The sequence below is a fragment of the Phyllobates terribilis genome, unplaced genomic scaffold, assembly GCF_046119375.1.
Source record: "Phyllobates terribilis strain yellow unplaced genomic scaffold, ASM4611937v1 Scaffold_8__6_contigs__length_399053987, whole genome shotgun sequence".
NCBI lineage: Eukaryota > Metazoa > Chordata > Amphibia > Anura > Dendrobatidae > Phyllobates > Phyllobates terribilis.
In genome coordinates this window covers 298,424,794-298,446,703 of record NW_027362768.1, presented here as the reverse complement: position 1 = coordinate 298,446,703, position 21,910 = coordinate 298,424,794, and the positions used below count along the sequence as shown (strand labels likewise).

General features: G+C 40.8%; 1 protein-coding gene across 1 annotated transcript in view; it reads right to left on the bottom strand.

Moving 5' to 3' along the window:
• Window positions 1-21,910, bottom strand: part of EFCC1 (EF-hand and coiled-coil domain containing 1) — a 100,141-nt gene that overhangs the window by 8,038 nt on the left and 70,193 nt on the right. The window contains exons 3-7 of the mRNA XM_073644477.1: window positions 15,537-15,661; window positions 14,743-14,869; window positions 12,969-13,134; window positions 9,732-9,890; window positions 2,386-2,455 (exon numbers count right to left, since the gene is read on the bottom strand). Of these exons, the coding sequence (XP_073500578.1) occupies window positions 2,386-2,455; window positions 9,732-9,890; window positions 12,969-13,134; window positions 14,743-14,869; window positions 15,537-15,661 (647 nt within the window). The remainder of the gene's footprint in view (window positions 1-2,385; window positions 2,456-9,731; window positions 9,891-12,968; window positions 13,135-14,742; window positions 14,870-15,536; window positions 15,662-21,910) is intronic.

Genomic DNA, 21,910 nt, shown 5'->3' with positions numbered 1-21,910 from the left:
ACCAGGTGTCAGCTGTGACAATCAGCTGACACCCGGCGGCGATCGCGCCCGCACAGCCTGTGTGCGCGCGCGATCGCGATGACGTACTAATACGGGTCTGGCTCTTAAGTCCCAGGGCACAGACGCGTATTAGTACGTCAGATGTTATTAAGGGGTTAAACTTCGTGATGACACTGCGCACGGAAGGCACAGGAACATTCAGGTCTTTGGAGATGGACTTGTAGCCTTGAGATTGCTCATGCTTCCTCACAATTTGGTTTCTCAAGTCCTCAGACAATTTTTTGGTCTTTTTTCTTTTCTTCATGCTCATTGTGGTACACACAAGGACACAGGACAGAGGTTGAGTCAACTTTAATCCATGTTAACTGGCTGCAAGTGTGATTTAGTTATTGCCAACACCTGTTAGGTGCCACAGGTAAGTTACAGGGGCTGTTAATTACACGAATTAGAGAAGCATCACATGATTTTTCAAAGGGTGCCAATACTTTTGTCCACCCCCTTCTTTAGGTTTGGTGTGGAATTATATCCAATTTGGCTTTAGGACAATTCTTTTTGTGTTTTTTTCATTGAAGACAAATTAAATGAAGATAATAATACCAAAGAATTTGTGATTGCAATCATTTTCAGGAAGAAACTGAGTATTATCTGACAGAATTGCAGGGGTGCCAATACTTTTGGCCAGCACTGTATATATATATATATATATATATATATATATATATATATATGGATATAGATATATAAATATATATTTTTTTATTATTATTGGGGGGTTTTTTCATTAAAACAATTTTGCATTATTTGGCTTTTACAGGCTCTTTTTTTTCCCAGCACAACTTTAATGAGGTATATGGTCATAAATCAGCAGAGCTGAGAAAAGACAGATTTGAGAGTTATGAGGAGACATATGAGGAGGACAGATATGAGGAGGACAGATATGGGGAGACTTATAGGCCATGCATGCTCCTACGTGAAATTAAATATGCAAATTGTCTCTTCAGAGAGGAAGAGGACTAAAATTCTAGCGCCACCTATTGGAAGCAGCGATCCTAATAGGTGTTGCAAGAGTTCTAGTCCTCTTCCTCTCTGAAGAGACAATTTGCATATTTAATTCCCTAAAGGAGCATGCATGGCCTATAAGTCTCCTTACTCTGACATGCCAAGCTTGGCTTGTCACTCTCCACAAGAAGAAACGTTACTTCTTAGACCCCAAACTCCCCATTATAACATCATAGCAAACTTGTCAGATTCTCAGTCTCAGCAATTATTCAGCCATCATCTGCTGCTAACAGCCACAAGTGAATCGGAGTTCCACCTGCAGCTGTTAACCTGTTAAATGCCACTGTCAATCTGTGACAGCGGCATTTAAAGAGTGTGCTATGGCGCCCATGCTTTTCTAACCGCCCATGGGCACACTCATGGTATTGCTGTGTATAGCACAAGTGATTAGATGATCACAAGTTCAAGTCCTCTAGGAGGGGGCTATAAAATACAGTAGAAAATAATAAAAAAATTATATAAAAGTCCCCTTTTTTCCATTAAAAATACAGAATAAAAAAAATTAAAAAAAAGCACATGCGGTATAACTATGTCAGTAAAAGTCTGATCAAAATACAAAATGAATTAATTAAATTAATTAGCCTAATCATTAAATGGTGCAATGAGAAAAAAAATCAAAAAGCAAAAAATTGCAGTTTTTCATCCACCTCAATACAGTGAAAAAAAAGGAATAAGAGTCGATCATAACATCCTATCTACTCCAAAATGGTATCAATAAAAACATCAGCTCAGGACACAAAAGACAATCCCACACACAGCTCTATACACCAAAAATTGGAATTGTTCCGGGTCTCAGAAAATGGTGACACAAGCAAAATTTTTTTAAACATTTCCTAATTTTATTAATCATATTGGCAGGTCATTTTTACCTTATATAAAGAACACTGTAAAAACAAAACTCCAAAAACAATTGCGGAATTGTGTTTTTTTTTTTTTGGGGGGGGGGTTTGCCATGTTGCCGCACTTGAGATTTTTTGCTTGCTATCCAGTACTTCACTTGATAAAATGGATGGTGTCATTCAGAAGTACAACTTTAAAAAAAAACTAAACAAAAAAACCCCAAGCCCTCAAACAGATATATTGATGGAAAAATAAAAAAGGTATGGCTCTTGGAAAAAGGGGGAAAAAAAACTAAAGCGCAAAAATGGAAATCGCCATGTCAGGAAGGGGAAAAGACCACCATAGTCATTGCGACAATCTAAACAACTACCCTCGTTGAGTTGTCATTGCCCTGTTGATTAAATAGTATTCCCAAGTAAAAGTCCAGCTGGTCAGTATTATCTTCAATATGGTCAGTGACCATTATCCGCACATCTATTCACTTACCGTGCTTCGGCTCTCTGCATCTCTCCAAGGTGTTCAATAAAACTCTTCCCAATTCCTGATGAGGGATTTCCTACGATAAACCCATAAAAATAAAATGAGTGACTTGTGACGATCCATCACTAAGAAGCACAGAATACAAAGCAATGGACAAAATGCAAATAACAGCGTGTTGATTTATGGCGGTATTACACAATGGCACGGGCACCATATAATGAGCGCTGCACACATTACTCTATACTGTTGGCGCTGCTCCTATTGGAAACGCTATTTCATCTGGAACTAAATGAGATGTCGCTGCTTCAAGCGTAATAGAATATTACAGAACTTTTTTTTGCTGATTTCTTAATTTTTTGATTGATGGTAGCAAAGAAATCACGTACGAATTCAATACAATGTGGCAGAACTAGAAAGCAGGTATTATTCTTATTCTTATTATTATACAGTATGACGGGATTATGACTGGTATTATTAAACAGTATGGCGGGATTATAGCTGGTATTATTACACAGTATGGCAGGATTATGGCTGGTATTAAACAGTATAGCGGGATTATATCTGAAATTATTAAACAGTATTATGGGATTATGACTGGCATTATTAAAAAGTATGATGGTATGATAGCTGATATTATTATAACAGAAAAGTGGGATTATGGCTGATATTATTAAACAGTATGACGGGATTATGACTGATAATATTAAACAGTATGACGGGATTATGCCTGATAATATTAAACAGTATGACGGTATCATGACTGATATTATTAAACAGTATGACAGGTTTATGACTGAATATTAAACAGTATGACAGGTTTATGACTGAATATTAAACAGTATGACGGTATCATGACTGATATTATTAAACTCCACCTGATGAAGGCAGCAGACCGCTGCAGAAAGGCGTTGTGGGCATTAATACTTCAATAAAGAGGTTTGTTTTATCCTTTTCCAGTGCCTTATCCAGTTTCTAGCGCCCCACTGACCACTTCAATTTGCACACTGATATTATTAAACAGTATGACAGGTTTATGACTGATAATATTAAACAGTATGACGGGATTATGACTGAAAATATTATACAATATGACAGGATTATGACTGATAATATTAAATAGTATAACGGGATTATGACTGATAATATTAAACAGTATGACGGGATTATGACTGATAATTAAACAGTATAACAGGATTATGATTGATAATATTAAACAGTATGATGGGATTATGACTGATAATATTAAACAGTATGACGGGATTATGACTGATAACATTATACAGTATGACAGGATTATGACTGATAATATTAAACAGTATGACGGGATTATGACTGATAATATTAAACAGTATGATGGGATTATGACTGATAATTAAACAGTATAACAGGATTATGATTGATAATATTAAAAAGTATGATGGGATTATGACTGATAATATTAAACAGTATGACGGGATTATGACTGATAACAATATACAGTATGAGGGGATTATGCCTGATAATATTAAACAGTATGACGGTATCATGACTGATATTATTAAACAGTATGAGGGGATTATGGATGGTATCACTCTGTATGTTTATTATTATGTGAGCCTGATAGTTGGTATCAAGAGCACCAGTAGTATGGGACCCAATCAACATTATAATGTTAGAGCTAGGAGGGACCTTATCATAATGTATACAGTACATTCCTAGGACCCTAATGCCTAAAGGATCCCTAAGCTACCTCTGCAACAACAGTGAGGTCAGCAGTACCATGAAAGACATATAAAGGTGCTGTTTCAACATCATAAATCATTTAAATCTCAAAGTGCTCATAGAAACAAGCAACTTTGCAATTTATCTCTTATAAAAATTCCTTTCTATTCTAAAGAATGGAGGGATATTCAATCTTACAGTGCACTGCTTATTGTCTAGGTTATCGGACACCTGTGCAGTCTTATCAGAGGTGGTCTGAAGCTGGTGGATCTCTGCGCTCCTCCGAAGCAGCAGAGACAAAGCTGCCTCTGTTTGCAGAATGGGAGAGCGCACAGTTCTGCCCGACGGCTCAATCATGCTGCTGGTCTGAACTGTCAATCATCGCTCTACATTGAGACCATCCTTTTAATCGTTGAAGACCCCATCATGAATTTTTCAGCAGGATCCACTGTTTTCCGCCCCGGTAAATCTGGTGTTGACATACTGTATATTCAAATTGATGTACACTTTTATAAGCAGTATTATTTATGCACTATGGCTGTAACGTTACACTATGGGTGGCTATATCATACACTGTACGCACTAGAGCTATTATGTACCTAATATGGATAATACTTTGGTTTTACATACAGGCTGCTGAGGGAGTCATTGAGGAGCTTGCGGTGCCAGATATATTTGAATATATTGAATCCTAACTATTCTACTTTTTTATCACTAATATGTATGTATTACAATAACTCAAAGTAGTTTTTATAATATCTGATATAACTATAGAAGATTGATGGCAGGAGAAGACTGAATAGTCTATCTACCGGCCACACTGAGAAAAAGAATCCTACCAGGCATTATCTAATGCTAATAACCTACAAAAAACACAGTGATCTCAGTATATATTATGAGTGGATATCAAAAGCAACAAATGCATCACTCCTTGGAAAAGCTCAGGCGAAACGTACGTCTCAAACCTTGAGAAAGCTCAGGCGAAACGTACTTCGGAGTGGGGGCTCCTTTCTTTGGTAGGTTCAGCTATGTTTATTATATTTTTCGATTAACATTACTATCTCCTATAAGTACATTTACTATTGGTTCTCCATTTTGTATGTCTGAGATGTATTGTTATATACTGCTTATACTAAATATATATCTTAGTCATACTTGTCACGATTCCACTATGCTGTCAGTGACAGCTCAGCCATCCCATAGGATCAGAGGCGTACTGAGCTGTCCCTATTGTGAGTGACAGCCCAATCGTCCAATCTGAGGCAGGGGCATGCTGGACTGTCTGTATTGTGATTGACAGACCAGCTGCCCAATCTGTCCGGGTCTGCCGGAAACTACAGGTGTGACCCCTTCTGGGGGATTACCTGGCTATTTAGCTGGCTGTCTATTATCAGATCTTATCAGTTGTAGCTTTAAGCTCAGTGGTGTATTTGCTCTGTATTCTGATCTTTGTTGCCGGATCTTGGATTTACCGTTTTGACTATCCGTTTGAATTACACCTTTTTGCCTTGATGCACTCTGACCTTGGTTTCCTGACCCCAGACTTTGCCTTTGACTATCCGTTTGTCTTTTCCCTTTGTTTATAATGTACCCTCCTGGCATTTGACCGTGGACTCCTTGACTTCCCTGCCGCACGGCTTGTCCGTGAGAAGTGACTCAGTGTCACAATACTCCTTTCTTATAAATGTAGTATTTTATATGTTACGTCAATCACAATATCATACTGTATGCTTTTGACCAGCTTCTAGGAGTGGCCTCATATCTAATGCTAGTTGAAGGCACAATCGGTACTAGAGGTAAGTACCGTATTTTGCGGATTATGAGATGCACCGGATTATAACGCGCACCCCAAATTTTGAGGTGCAAAATAGGAAAAAATGTTTTTTTTTAAATAAAATGGTGCGCCTTATAATCCTTTTTAACTGGGAGGCAGCGGTGGTGGAGCGGGGGCCACAGGAGCCAGGGTCACATATATACGAGATTGGCGGTGGAGGTGGCTGCAGCAGGAGTCGGGCAATTCCGCGGGCCCCGTCCTCAGAAGAAGGGTCGCTGATTCAGGATGACCTGGGCGGTGGTGGCATTATAAGATGCACCCCATTTTTCCTCCCAAATTTTGGGGGGAAAAAAGTGCGTCTTATAATCTGAAAAATACGGTAAATCCATTTGTGACAATTTTAATTCATTATTCATTTACCCAAAAATTCAGATTTGTCAGATTAGATTTGGCCCGAATCGCACAAAAATGAATTTCGGCAGATGCACTCAACTCTAATGGCTACTTGCCACATAAAACCCTCAAGACTCGTAGTGAACTTTTCCTCCTGTTTTATGCAAACAGCTACAAATATGAAATGCTCTACATTTATTACTTTAATGTGTTTCTCGGTGAAGAGAATGGATCACTGAATGATTACGAATGTTAACAAGTCTGCTGCATATAAATAGAGGTATTAAAATACTGTAATTTGCGGCGCCCATTAAGTAAAGTCTCATTTCCATGAAACATCCTGAAGAAAAGATACGCCATAGATAACACTTTATTTACAGCGTGTTCCAGCGGTAAATGGTCCGTCATTGTCTTAGGATCCTCCAGCTTCTCTCCATGTCGTTACTTATATTTAAAAGAAAAATATTTATTTCCGACTCAGCGCTTCTAGAGAATCACACACATACATATTCATAAAGAACGACTGAGAAAGTCACAGCAGAGGGATGCAGGGGGATTGACGGAATATTTGAAATATTCTTGATGAGGGACTTTAAAAATCTATAAAATGCTAATGAATGACAGACTAGGGTCAGCAGAGTCTGGGAGCTGAAAATGGAATAAGTCCAAATCCTGATAGAGAAGTGTTACATATTCTGATATTCTTGCTCTTCAGAATTTACACAGCATTCATTCTTTATGATACATTAATATTCTAAATCCACAAGTCTGAGACAGCTTCTGACTGCCCTGGAGAAGAGCAGTTCTCTGCTGGTTGGGGCTGCAAACATCATCTTGTTTGTGGGATATACAACAGGATCTAGAGTTGAGACCTTCTTATTCTAATGCCCTAGTAATGGCTAATGTGACTGTTCAGGAAAAGGCCTTGTAAAAAACAGTGTAATGAAAGGAAAAAACATAAAAAAAGAGTTATGGATTAAGACAAAGCTACCGTAGGTGGTATTAAAAAGAAGTAAAGGATTCCAAGATTGACTATTTTGCACACAACATCTTTTTTTCAAGAGGATTCCGCCACAGAACCTTTCTAAAAGAACTATAAAAAAAAACATTCAAAAGAATAAACATATGCATTTTGTAAGGTGGCTATTAGACACATGGTGGATGGGAGATATACCTGGAGTAATGCTTTAATACATATAGGACTAAAAGGGGTTAATTGGCCATGACAGGTTGATTATGAGCAACTGAAGGGTTGCTCACCATATCTCCACCCCTGGGTGTGGTTCACTTTGTAAAATGAGGCCTGTTTGTCTCACAGAAGTCAGTGTGTGTAGAGGTTGCAGACCTCCTGGATTGAGTGCCTTTGCTAAAGGACTAAGAAGCTGGACGTTTAGCCAAGTGGGCTAACCAGCACTATTGTATGGACTTTTTACTTTATGTTTCACTCTGCCAAACAAAGGCTGAATTTGACTTTCCTGTGATGTGGTTTATGAGAACTGCAATAAACCAGCCGGACTTTTAAATAGAAATGGTTTCCTGTGATACGTCATATTGCTCCCAAGTAAGTAGCATTCTTACAATTTCTATATAAAAATCACTTGCTGTACATATTTTAAGATTTTTTAACATCTTTTAATTGCTTTAGGCTTCTAAAAACGCCAAGCGGTTAAAAGAAGAGACCTGACCATTCTTCTGGTGTTTTCTGCTCGGAATACATTTTGTACTTTACAATACAAGTCAATGGGTAAGCTCAAAAGACAACCATACGTTTTTCAGAGTGTTTTGCCATCATTTTTGCTTAAAAAAACCCTAGTGGTTTCTTCATTATTCAATAGAGTAAAATAAAAGACTGGAAAACAAAAGCAAAAAAGCCTTCACAAAAAAACATGGGAAAAGCCTCCAGAAAAATGTTGGTTGATAAAAATGTTTGTTGAAAAAATAAACAACGCTTCAGGAAAAAAAATCTCTAGTTTCCTTAAGCATCTTCTAATTGAAAAACTCGTCGGGTGCGCCTGAGTTTAAAAGATGTCGTGTGCACAGAGCCTTTGTCTTCTTGAAGATTGTACTCTAGTCCTGGAGTTTCAATAAAAAAAATAATAAAAAACATAGATCTAATGAGTCCTACTAAGTTGGTCTGGTATACTTAAAGGGCTGTTCTTATTTTCTTTGATCTTGATTGTGGGATATACAACAGGATCTAGAATTGTGACTGTCTTATTCTGATGGCTAATGTGAGTCTTCATCAGAAGTATTGGTAGAATTAACAAAGCCAGTAAATCACATTGTGGACCAAGCACAGACTTCAAGTTTTGTGGTACCTTTTCATAATAAGAAAAACTTCATGCTTGGGTTTTGCTTTTCCTTGAGTAGAGAAGAAAAAGACTTCTAGAAAACAGTGTAATGAAAGGAAAAACAAAATGTGGAGATTCATGGGTATAGATGAAGCTATTGTAAATGCTGGCAAAAAGAAGTAAAGAAGTCCAAGATTATCTCCTTGAAGATTAGTCCTGGAGTTTTTATTAAAAATGTATGAAAACTGAAAAAAAAAAATCCATTCATCTAATGAGTCATAGTACGTTGACCTAAAAGGAATCTGTCAGTAGGATCAACCCTCCTAAGCTGTCTGTATGGGCATGTAGGTGATAGGAAGCTAAATCAAATGATAACTTGATATCTGCGATTCAATGTCTTACTCCTGAAAAATCCACATTTTTATTATATGTAAATGAGCTGTTAAGATCTATGGGCGGAACATGGATTTCCCCAAGAATCTGCCTCCAGAGCTTATTTTAAATGAAAGGAGACGTTACCAGTGTGAGACATGTAGATCAGGAGAGCAGATGGTCAGTCATTACATGTCTCACACTGGTAACGCCTCCTTTCATTTAAGATAAGCTCTGGAGGCAGATTCTTGGGGAGATCTATGTCCGGCCCATACATCTGAACAGCTCATTAACATATGAAGAAAAACATAATTTTCCCAGGAATAGGACATCGAATCGAAAATATCAAGGTATCATTTTATTTAACTTTCTATGACCTACATGCCCATATAGACGGCTTAGGAAGGTTGATCAAACTGACAGATTCCCTTGAAAGGGTTCCTGTCACCTTCTTTGATCTTAATACAGCAGAAATGCACAGTTAAGCACATTCCAGGCAATTTCTAATTTTTTTTTCATTTGACATTTTATATTTTACAAATATGTAATTAGCCAAATAGAAATATGCCCATGATTTCATCATTTATTTGTACAGAGGTCTTGTATAGCAAGGTCAGCTTGTCTATAATGATATTGTATGGTCAATAAAGGACAATCTATGGCCAGCTGTGGCTTTCTTCTTCTAAAACAGCTGATCATTGAGTGGTTTTGCGACGGACCCGACAGCAATCAGGTTAACCACATACGCGGCTTTCACCTGAGGGGTTGGTGTGATGAGACAACTTGTTACCGTTGTTTAGCTAGGATGACAGATTTCTTACCAGATTCCGTAGCTGTTGAAGAAGCTGTAAAACATCAAGAAGTTTTTCCTCAACTAACGAAAGACGGACTCTCTCTGTCTCCAGCATCTGAAGGTCTATCCTAAGCAGCTCAATATCCTCAACTTTCCTTTCCAATTCGTCAATGAATGGTTCCTTGATCTAGCAAAATGGAAAGGATAACATTAATATCTCTGTGAAAGGTTAATTTATAGGTGCATCCACCCTTATCATTTACAGCATTTCATCAAGGACTTTAACTTCTCAAGATACAAATTCAATACAATATCACATCACCTGAAAGGATACAACCCACACCACAACCACAGGTTGGACACATACGGACACACATAGCATTAAACTCCTGACAGAGTATCACAAAATCATTTTTTTAAAAGCTTGTTATCCAACACTATTCATCTTGGAATATTCCAAGCCAAGAGGAAAGATAAGGAAAGATGCATCAGGTCATCAAAAAGCAAACTCAAAATGTGTGAAGAATAAAGGAGTATTAATACAAATATATGTATTAGATAGCCACCCACATCACATAAATATAGATGGATTGGAGAATAATTTATGCAGCTGCTAGACAATTTTAACTTTAGCAGTTCCTATACTCCAAAGAAACGCAGGATCGGTCATAATTATAACCAACATGTGGTCCATATTTGTTCCCCAAAATCTACCATGGCAGGACAGGCACCCTGTCAGCAGAGTGCCCCTAAATTGTCAGAGTTCACTAACATTCATTTAAAATCAATAGACATAAATGAGCAGGATTAGTAGACCAAAAGGTCTATATGTGTCACAGGTGTGACAGACAGTCGCTCTGGAGCCAGCTGTAGAAGGTCACTGAGCTTGGCATTGCCGATGCCTTCTTGATTCCCTCATCTCTGTAGTATAGTTATATCCTGCTTCCTTTAAGACCCAGCAGCGACCTTCACCTTCTGCTGCTGATTGGCACACCCTGGTAGTTAAATAGTCTCAGTTTCTCCAGAGAGTCGCCAGTGATAGTTCTATGTACCTCTGTGTTGGCTTGGAGCACTAGCAGTTGGCTAGTTTCTTCTCTGGTGCACTTGAAGTACAGTTGGCGTTATTTCTCTGGTGTCTGCTCAAGCTCAGTGTATCCCCTTTGTTTGTCTACCTTAATGTCTTTAGTTTGTAGTGGGGTTTGACATTTTTGACCCCTGGACGGAAAGTGACAACAAAATTAAACGTAGTAAAAAACAGGGACCATCTAGCTTGCCTAGGGTTGAGACGTTTAGCCGATTGAAGATATGACAGGTTCTTATGGCCGGTGATAAAGTCATGCAAGATGAGGGAAAGACTAAGTGCAACACGAAGGGAAGAAGGGGAGGAAGCCAAACACTAGGGAAAGGGGGAGTGGAGACCCCGAAGCAGATCTAATATCACCCTACCTACCTTATCGTCCCTATATAGGTTCCACACATATCGCTGAGCAGGAAACTAAGCCCTGAATGTCCCTAGAGCTTGGACCTAGATAGGGAAGGGACAGGGTGAGCACTGTCTTTCCCTCACCTTGCGTGACTTTATCACCAGCCATAAGAACCTGTGATATCTTCAATCGTCTAAAAGTCTCAACCCTAGGCAAGCTAGATGGTCAAGACAACAGGGTAGGCAAACAAAGGGGATACACTTAGCTTGAGCAGACACCAGAGAGATAACGCCAACTGTCTTCCAAGTGCACCAGAGAAGAAACTAGCTGACTGCTAGTGACCAAGCCAACACAGAGGTACATAGAACTATCACCGGCAACTCTCTGGAGAAACTGAGACTATTTAACTACCCAGCAAGGGTGTGTCAATCAGCAGCAGAAGGTGGAGGTTGCTGCTGGGTCTTAAAGGAAGCACGATATAACTATACTACAGAAATGAGGGAATCAAGAAGGCATCTGCAATGCCAAGCGCAGTGACCTTCTACAACCAGCTCCAGAGCTACTGTCTGTCACACCCATGACAATATCTGTTGAAGGCATATTAACTAAAGATACAGGACCCTGTAGCCATCAGTAAAGTTGGCCAAACTCACTAACTTTGGCAGGACCAACTAACGTGTATGAGGCCTCTCAACGATCCCCCAACACGTTACCAAAGAAGACAAGGATTCGGCACTTGGAATTTAAAGGCCTGATCGAGTTGAGCATGCATGTGTATGGGTGAATATTCTCTCCCAGCTATCTGATGTTTAACGCCACCTAAGATCTTCATGATCAGCTGATAGGGCAGGGTGATCCAGATAGTGATGAAAGCCTTATGTAGCCACCCCAAAATGAGTATCCACTGATTCATTTAAAGCTATCCATACATAGCTGTCGGCTGAGCCATGCACAAAATCATTCGGCTGGGGTGAGCATTTCTGTGTTCTCTAAGAGAGAGCTACAGCCAGAATCATCTGGGAGCAGCAAATCTCCAACAAAAGGATTTGGCAATTGAGTTTCAAATGCCCGATCCTTATATCCACAAACATAAATTGTCAGGGAACAGTTAGGAGTCCCCTATACACATTAGATGGTCAGCCGATTCCGCCCAAATTAATAAGTAAGGATGCCATAACACAAGTAGAGTTCTGGTATGAAGAACCGTTCTTGACGTGACTCTATGATGAAGAAGTTTAGACCAATCAGTATTACCTGAACATGCTGACCTTTGTACTAAAAGTTGAATATGTCCATATTAATACTTCAAGTAAGTATTAATTCTAGAAAAAAAGAAATGTTGTATGAAGCAAGTAGATGCAGATCCTACTAATAGAACCTACATCCAACAGAAAGAACAGCGACTTTAGCCGTGACACAACCGGTGGAGAGTTAGTTGGAATTTCCATTTATTTGTAGGAGAAATTTGACCACCTCTCCTCGCAACAGGGCTCCGTTCTCAAGTTAGATGCTGGTGTTATTGATGTGTGCATATTTATGGCATATTCTGCGGATGAGAATACTCCTTTAAATCTAAATTGCAGACTAATATAATTGCATGTACAGTGGTTAGAAAGGGTGCATATGAAGGCCATAAAACAGTTGGGTATTTGTTTCGCCATAGAAAATAATGATTTTCTTTCTTTATAGAAACAAACTGCTTTTTTACTAATGACTGACCGTCTATCTTGGTAACACATCGTAAGCGTTGTCCCAGCTGGCTTTAGTTAGAGGTAGCCAGCGGTGACGCTTGCTGTCATCACCTGTGGATGGATCACCGGTTACCGCTGCCTTTTAATTACCTCCTCCATCAGCACTTCTAGATCCCTCAGTTCCTGCTCTTTAACTGTCAGCTCTTCAGTCAGTTTGGAGATCCTTTCCACCAATAACGCAGGCACATCCCGGGGATCAATAACATCGCTTCCAATAATATCAGTCAAGAGTTTCCATATCCTCCTGTCCTCGCACCTGATATGATAAAATCCCGCATGAATATAAGAAGCGTCACATTATTTTTTATTACTGAATTTAAAGTGATAACGGATAAAGGTATATAACCTCCGCATAATACAGGCATCATAGTAGGACATTAAGAGAAGCTCTGGGGAATATACGGTACATCATCGGGTTACACAGAAGAGATGTGATTTATGTATAGCAGCAGATTCTGGTAATGAATGGAAATGTGAACTTTTCAGAAATACAGATAAAATGTTTTGAAGTGATCTAGTATTGTTATACTCGATTTTTATGTAAAATAAAAAGGTCCTCATAAACTTTTACATGTTTTGTTGAAAAATAGCTGAAAGAAAGAGCATTTCTTAGCTGTGGAAGCCGATTGTGAACTAGTTTGGTTTGGACAATTTTAATACTATGGATTTTCATAAATAAGGTTCACACCATGTTTTATGGCTCCATTTAAAGAATTTGGCAGTAAAATCACCCGACCTACATGTTGAATGGAGGCTGGATTGGACGCCACACAGTGCCACCCGTAAATTTATATAAGATCTGTTTTCATGACTTATTCTTCAAAGGGTTTTCTCAAGACTGAAGTTATCCCCTGAAGTTAAAAAATCAAAAGATGACCATAGTCCTGTTGTCTCTAAGAGAGACTCCTCGGGAGGTAGCTATCTCACCTAGAACAAAAGGATCAGCCTTCCGAAATCGGACATGTCGGATCCTTACTCCACCCAACATTATCTCTCATGTAGAAAGTGAGAAGGTCTCCATATACTTTAGACCAGTGTTTCCCAAACCCCATCCTCCCGGACCCCCACAGGTCATGTTTTCAGGATCCCCTTAGTATTACACAGGTGATTGAAGTATCATCAAGGCATCAGGAATTCTCTCACCTGTGCAATACTAATGAGATCCTGAAAACATGACCTGTGGGGGGCCGTGAGGATGGGGTTTGGGAAACACTGCTTTAGACCATCGTTAGTCCTATATGTATGTGCTTTTAGTGTTAAATGTGTGTACATTAATAAATACGAATATATATACTTATATATTTTTAAGGGAAATCTGTCTCCAGTTTTTTTTGCTATGTAATTTGAGAGCAGCATAATGTAGGGTCTAAGATCCTGACTCCATTGTTGTGTCACTTGCTGCTCTGATTGCTGTAACTTTTAATCCAATCATTGTTTTCCCTGCTGTATAACCCCCCCCACACACACACACACCACTGATTGGCAGTTTTCTGTGTACATTGTCAGCCAGCTGCCAATTAGTGGTGTGGGTGGGGTTACACAGAGCAGTTGACTAGCAGGTACGAGACTCCTAGTCCTGTAGTCATAAGCTCCTGCTGATAAAACACTGATTATATTTAAACAGCAGAACACAGTCTAGTAAGTGACAGGTCGCTGGAATCAGTGTCTCAGTCACCACTTAATATTGCTCTCAGATTACACAACAAAAACCGGCTGACAGATTCCCTTTAATTCAATCTTATTGCGCTACTATATCTTACTATGTCACTATCTCTTTTATAGCTAAAACTAACAATGCCTTTATCCATATAATACAAGAATAGCCATGTGTATAATCATATATCTAGCATTGTAGATGACATACCCACTTGCACAGCATGAAATGCTGGATAAAATCCCTTGCATTGCATCTGCTGGGTACCCTGCCCACTTGTCCTCCTCTTCATCAGATGCTGCTTGTCCTTCCACAGAGCGAAATATCTGATCTTCTGCTACAATAACACATTTTATAACTCAGGTCAACATAGACGATTCATTATTAAGGAAAATAAAACCTTGTTACTTTATAAGTCAGATCCCAAAATCTTCTTTATGATAACCTCAAATGTAAAAAATAACTATATAAGAGATAGAGGTTCTTCATTGCATTTATTAGTCAACAGGACTCATAGGTGACACTATAGGTAACGGCAAGAAAGCCAAGTAAACCCTGAGCTATCTCTCTGTCTGAATTTAATAGGGGTTTGAGAAAGCTTTGACATTAGGTATAGGTTTAAATTTATAGCTAAGCTGGCAAGGTATTTTACGGTTAAAGCTTGCTTTATATATTTTAACTGACGGTTTTATAAACTACCTTTATTAAAAAAAGCGTTAGTAGCCAATCATTATCTGCCAATTTAGCCTGCGTGAGAATTTTTATGATAATTTATTATTTAGGTTGGCTATTTATTTTACTTAATTATATAGCGCCATTAATTCCACAGCGCTTTACAGGCATTATCGGCACTGTCCCCATTGGGGCTCACAATCTACATTCCCTATCAGTATGTCTTTGCAGTAAAGGAGGAAACCGGAGAACCCGGAGGAAACCCATTTTTGCATATTTATCTCCCAATCAAGATTAAGTAGTAAAGCATAGGAATGGAAAGTATCACGTACCATTGTGATCCGCATGTATATCTTCAGTTGGTGACCTGTGTTCTGCCTTGACAAGTGATTGATATGGCTTCATGGTCATCACTTTTTTCTCTGGGCTTGTGAGCTTTAACTTGCTTTCTTCTGACCTGGAATAATATGAATATGTAAGAAACCAAAGGCATTATAAAAAGATGTCTACATCAGATACCTGGTTTTATAAACCATTGGGCTCAGTCCATCGGCATAAATAGTATTGAGGCACTCCGAGTGGCTGCTATAAGGCTCTAGGAAAGAGGGGGTCTAACCTTGGATAGTCCCATCACTTTTTTATTGCATGGCACACACCTTTTTAGGTCTCCCTTTTACAGAGGAACTCCATTCAGAAAAAAACAGGCAAGAAATTTCTCTAAGGGTATGGAGAGGGTAAGAAGTCAATAGGGAGCAAGTTTGATCTCATCTAGATGGTGCCACTGGCACAGCCATGGAAGAGCTACTTCAGATCTTGTCTTTGGGCTTAATCCACTATGTTATGTATTATTCGTTTCTCATTAGTGCTATATTCCAGACTCTAGTACACAAGAGAGGAATGCTCTAAGTACAGGAGAATGATTCACTATGCACAGACCTGTCCTCATCTGAAGACCATGGCCTACTAGGTATAATGGTCTAGTACAGGGGTCCTCAAACTTTTTAAACAGGGGGCAAGTTCACGGTCCCTCAGACCATTGGAGGGCCGGAATATAGTTTTTAAAAAGAACTATGAACAAATTCCTATGCACACTGCACATATCTTATTTTGAAGTAAAAAAAACAATACAGGAACAAATACAATATTTAAAATGAAGAACAAGTAAAGTTAAATCAACCGGTATTTCAATAGGTAGGTAACTGTACCCAATAGGCAGCATAGGTCCCCAATAGGCAGGTAAATGTACCCAATAGGCAGCATAGGTCCCCAATAGGCAGGTAAATATCCCCAATAGGCAGCATAGGTTCCCAATAGGCAGCATAGGTCCTCAATGGGCAGGTAAATGTTCCCAATGGGCAGGCTCTTTCCCCCTTATAATGCCATATGCAGGCTGTTCCCCCCCTTATAATGCCCCATGCTGGATGCCACCCCCCATATAATTCCCCATGCAGGATTTCCCTTTCTCACACCATATAATGCCCCATGCAAGATATCACTCCCCTGTCTTTATAATGCCCCATGCAGGATGTCCCTTTCCCCCCCATATAATGCCCCATGCAGGATGTCACCCCCCACATCATGCCCCATGCAGGATGTCACCCCCCATATAATGCCCCATGCAGGATGTCACCCCCCCCCCATATAATGCCCCATGCAGGATATCACTCCCCTGTCTTTATAATGCCCCATGCAGCATGTCACCCCCCCCCATATAATGCCCCATGCAGCATGTTACCCCCCCATATAATGCCACATGCAGGATGTCATCCTCCCATATTATGCCCCATGCAGCATGTCACCCCCCCATATTATGCCCCATGCAGCATGTCACCCCCCCATATTATGCCTCATGCAGCATGTCACCCCCCCCCCATATTATGCCCAATGCAGGATGTCACCCCCCCATATTATGCCCCATGCAGGATGTCCCTTTCCCCCGATATCATGCCCCATGCAGGATGTCACCCCCCCATATTATGCCCCATGCAGGATGTCGCTTTCTCCCCCATATTATACCCCTTGCAGGATGTCATCCCCCCATATAATGACCTATGCCTCCATACATTAAAAAAAAAAAAATCCAATACTCACCTCTCTTCTCACTTGCTGCCGCTGCCGCTGCTCTTGTCTGGACTCCAGCGTCGCGGCTGCATTGTCCCGCTCTGCGCTGCCTGTGACAGCACTCGGGAGGGCGCGGTGTAAAGACGTCACAGCGCCCTCTGAGCTGAGACGTCACAGGAAGCGCAGAGCACAGAAGACAGCGGATCTGCGGAGGCACGGGGAGAGGTAAGTATCCGCCTGCCGGGGCCCTGAGCGGGCGGGGGGAAGGGCGGGCAATGACACCGCTCTTCTCTCCACCGCCCATAGCCCGGCGGGCCGGATGAAAGTCCTCTGCGGGCCGTATGTGGCCCGCGGGCCATAGTTTGAGGACCCCTGGTCTAGTAGCAATGCCAACCTCTATAGTGTCCCTGAATTCCAGTCCTCACGAGCCACCAAAAGTTCATATTTTCACGATTTCCAGGGGAGAGAACCTGTGACTATTTCTGATGCCTTGATAATAATTTCATCATCTATGCAATACTAAGGAAACCCTGAAGACATGATCTGTTGGTGGCTCCTGAGGACTGAAGTTGGGAAAACACTGCTCTACTACTTCTACTACTACTTCATTGGCTACAGTCAAAAGCAATTTGGAATAAAAAGAAAAGCGATAGATCAAATAAATGAACTTGCTAAATCAGAGCTAAAGCTTAGAAAAGGGTAGGATTACTTTATTTTTTTCTTATTAACTGTATGTGTTGGCCTCGACAGTCCATGGGTTTCTCTGAAAAAAAAGGCCAAGCAACACAACCCTTTCTTGACAGGTGTGCCATTTCTTTTTAGTGATCCCTGAGGACACAATGGTTTCACCAATTAAAAAATATGGGCTGCTAACTATATTTACAGCAACCACAAAAATGAGAACTATTCATTATTGTAAAAAAATACCAACATTCCTGAAACCAGCAGACAGCACTCCGACAACAAAAATTCACCATTTGGCCAATTTTCAATGACATTGACAACACAATAATGATTGCTACAAAGGTCTAAAACCCAGATAAAATGGAGAAAAATGTTTTTAATCTTAACAGCTGCTACCAGTTTGTAAAAGATCAGCCAAAATCTAACATAAATCTCTACATCTGGTGAGGCCTTGAGGGATCGAGGAGAGAAATTTCTATTTACTTTGGCAGCGAGAATATGAAAGTTGTACAGAAAACAAATGATTAATTTCGTTTATCGCGTTTATTAAATTGACACCTGTTCAATAATTTTATTGTAAATAACAAGATGTGAGAGCTGCCAAATGTCATCATCACAAGATAACACATCTTCTCCGAAAAATGACAGAACCATCTGTAATTACAGGAGACCTATCACCTATACACAGTGGGGGCTGTCATGTAGCCTAAAGCAATATACAGGAGAATGAAGACTATGAGCAACATGAATGACCAACGTCAAACTCACAGGAAGCTATGTGCCTGCTAGACAGAATTTAATCTTTTATTCTTTACTTCTTCACGGTGTGCCATGATCTTTGCCTTAATGGGATCCTATCATTAGAGTATGGGAGAGAAAACCAAAGCTATGGTGTCATAGTGCTCGGTGCCACCTTTCTTAACATGCTTTTGTAAAAATACCTGTCACGGGTGTGTCAGGTGTTACAGACAGTCGCTCTGGATCCGGTTGTAGAAGGTCGCTGCGCTTGGGATTGCAGATGTCTTCTTGATCCTTTCATCTCTGTAGTATAGTTATATCCTGCTTCCTTTAGGACCCAGCAGCAACTTCCACCTTCTGCTACTGATTGACACACCCATGCTTGGTAGTTTAAAAACCCTCAGTTTCTCCAGAGAGTCGCCGGTGATAGTTCTATGTACCTCTGTGCAGGCTTGGAGCACTAGCAGTCGGCTAGTTGGTTCTTTGGTGCCCTTGGAGGACAGTTGGCGTTATCTCTCTGGTGTCTGATCAAGCTAAGTGTATCCCCTTTGTTTGTTTACCTTATTGTCTTTAGTTTGTTGTGGGGCCTGACTAGTGCTCACCCTGTCCCCTCCCTATCTAGGGCCTAGCTCTAGGGACATTCAGGGTTTAGGTTCCTGTTCGGCTATAGGTGTGGAACCTATATAGGGACGATAGGGTAGGCAGAGTGATATTAGATCTGCCTAGGGGGTCTCCATTCCCCCTTTCCCTAGTTGTTGAGCTCCCTTCCCTCTCTTCCCATCGTTGTACACTTGTGCCTTCCCTCACCTTGCGTGACAATACCCTGCTTCACTATAGTGAATAAAGAGAAGTGATAAAACAGTGTACTATATGTAAACCGCTCACAGGGAGTCATCTGGGCGGTGCTAGTGGGAAGAATCATGATGTCCCGTTTGTTGGTACATCCATTCTGCCTTTGATAATATCCCCCTGGGAATTCAATATCAGCACTACCTCTGCTAAGCTGGATGTCAATCAAAGCAGAATGTGCATGCTAACAGCCAGGACACCATGACTCTCTATCCCACCAGCACCACCTAGATGACTCTTGTGAGCAATTTACATATAGAACACAATGTTTTATAACTTTTTTCTACCACTAGAAACGGCTAGTTTTACATTTTTAGTGTAGTATAACTAAGTCCTTTAAGATGATAGAGTTGGTTTAGTCTCCTAATATCTAGTGACAGATTGCCTTTAAAGGGAAGTTATTATCAGGAAATGATGTATTGTTTAAATGTATTTTTTTAAACATTTTTTGTAATGTTTTTTTCTATATCACTATCCATAATAAAAATTAGAGATTTTGCAATTTTTTACATTGAATATAGAGGCTTTTTTTAGACTACAACTTCCAGTTCTTTTAGGAAATTCACATGTATATTACCAGCAATAGACTAAGACCTTATTTTTTGTATTGAAGCATCTAATGAGCATGTGCATGAAGCGCTTCCTGGGCCGTGGGGTACCCGGTGCGGGGCCGGTGGATGCTGGGGAATGTCACAGTGGCGGTGACCCGGTCCGTGACCCAGGGCGGTCAATAAAAGGGGTTATTTTATAGGGGATTATAGTTTATATACAAAGTTTGTGACGCCACCTGTGGATTGCGGCTAAAGGGAGCCGCCGCTGCGGAGCAGTCCTCTGAAGCTGATGTTACTGCAGCAGGGATGGTGTGGCTCTCCACAGGAAGAGCTAGCTCCAGGGCACTGTAGAAGTTGTAGGTTGTGCTGGGCGTTGTAGTGCAGGGGTTGATGGCGCAGCAAGAAACACAGAGACCAGGAAGTGCAGTCCCAGGGTCTTTACTCACAGTTGTTGCAGTCCATATTACAGGGATCCATGTAACTGCCCTCGTCGTCCTGTGTTTACTCAGGGAGGGGTCTACCCCCAGGTAACTCCAGAGTACTTAGCAGGACCCCCTTCTGTGTCCTCACTCTGGCCTTTTCCCTATACCTCACACCTAGTATCTCCAATCCGGTACCCGCGGGCCTTGGCGGGCGACGTCTGTTCCGTCCCCTGGGTCCTATTTGGCTACCTTCTTGGTGAGACTGGCGTGGACTTGTGGCTACAGGACATAAAGTTCTGCAGCCTCCGGTTTCTAGTTGGGCATAAAGTCCTCCGCTAGTTGAGGGACCGGTTCCCTTTAGATGGCCTGACCCCTCCACCGCCTGGCAGATGCGGGCGTACGGGTGGCCTTCTGCACGGCCCGTACCCCTGGGGTCCTTTCCTGATTCCTGGAGCCTTTCTCCTGCTCCCTCTCCTCTCTTCTCTCATTCTCTTCAGACTTGGGCCTCACTGACTAGGCCCGCCTCTGGAGCAGAGCTCCTGCAGAGCCTCTGCTCCTCCACTTCTCCTCCTCTGACTGAACTCAACTTTCTAAGATGGCTTCCCATTTTATATCTTCCTCTCATGTGCTCCCCTAAGCTACTTCCTCCACCCACACCCACTATGTGGTTCCCCCTCTCAAGGTTCCCCCCACTCCAGCCAGGAAAGGGGCTCAGCAAGCATCAGAGGCATCTTGCCCCCCCTCTGGCCTGGAGTGGTGTGTTGGATGCAGGTGTTAGGGTCCTGAGCTGTACTCCTTCCTTACCTGAGAGTGAGATGCCACATTCTGGCTGAGATGCAACACCCCTATGGCGACCGAACCCTCAGGGGCGCCACATGCACAGGCCATCGAAAAGGGAAGAGTAGAAGAGTCATTTGTGACTTTGCTTATTGTCAATGCAGGATCCTGTGTTATCAGCTGGGAATGGAGGTGTTACTTGTCATTATAATCCTGCCTGTGATGAAAAGGAGCCTTCTGAAAACTCTAAAAAAAAAAGTTTAAAAAAGCCAAGTGGTCAGTGTGAAAATTATAAGAATACTATTTTTTTGTAATCAAAATTGTGATGTATTAAAAAAAATGCCAGTTTAAAAAAAAAATATATATAACACAAAATCTTGAATTAAACAACACAGGAGGTCATTTTATCATGATAGCTTCTCTTTAAGGTAAAGATCATGGCTCACAATGAAGGATCTGCCTAAGAATTAAAGAATGCATCTTATCTGGCAGAGATGGGGGGATTTTGGGATGAGGATACGTTTCTATGGCAATTTTTAAACAGGACTCATTCATCCGGCTTCCATTGTGCTTGGAAAATGATAGTTGAATATGTAGTAGAAATCAATGTGTGTGAAAATTCAG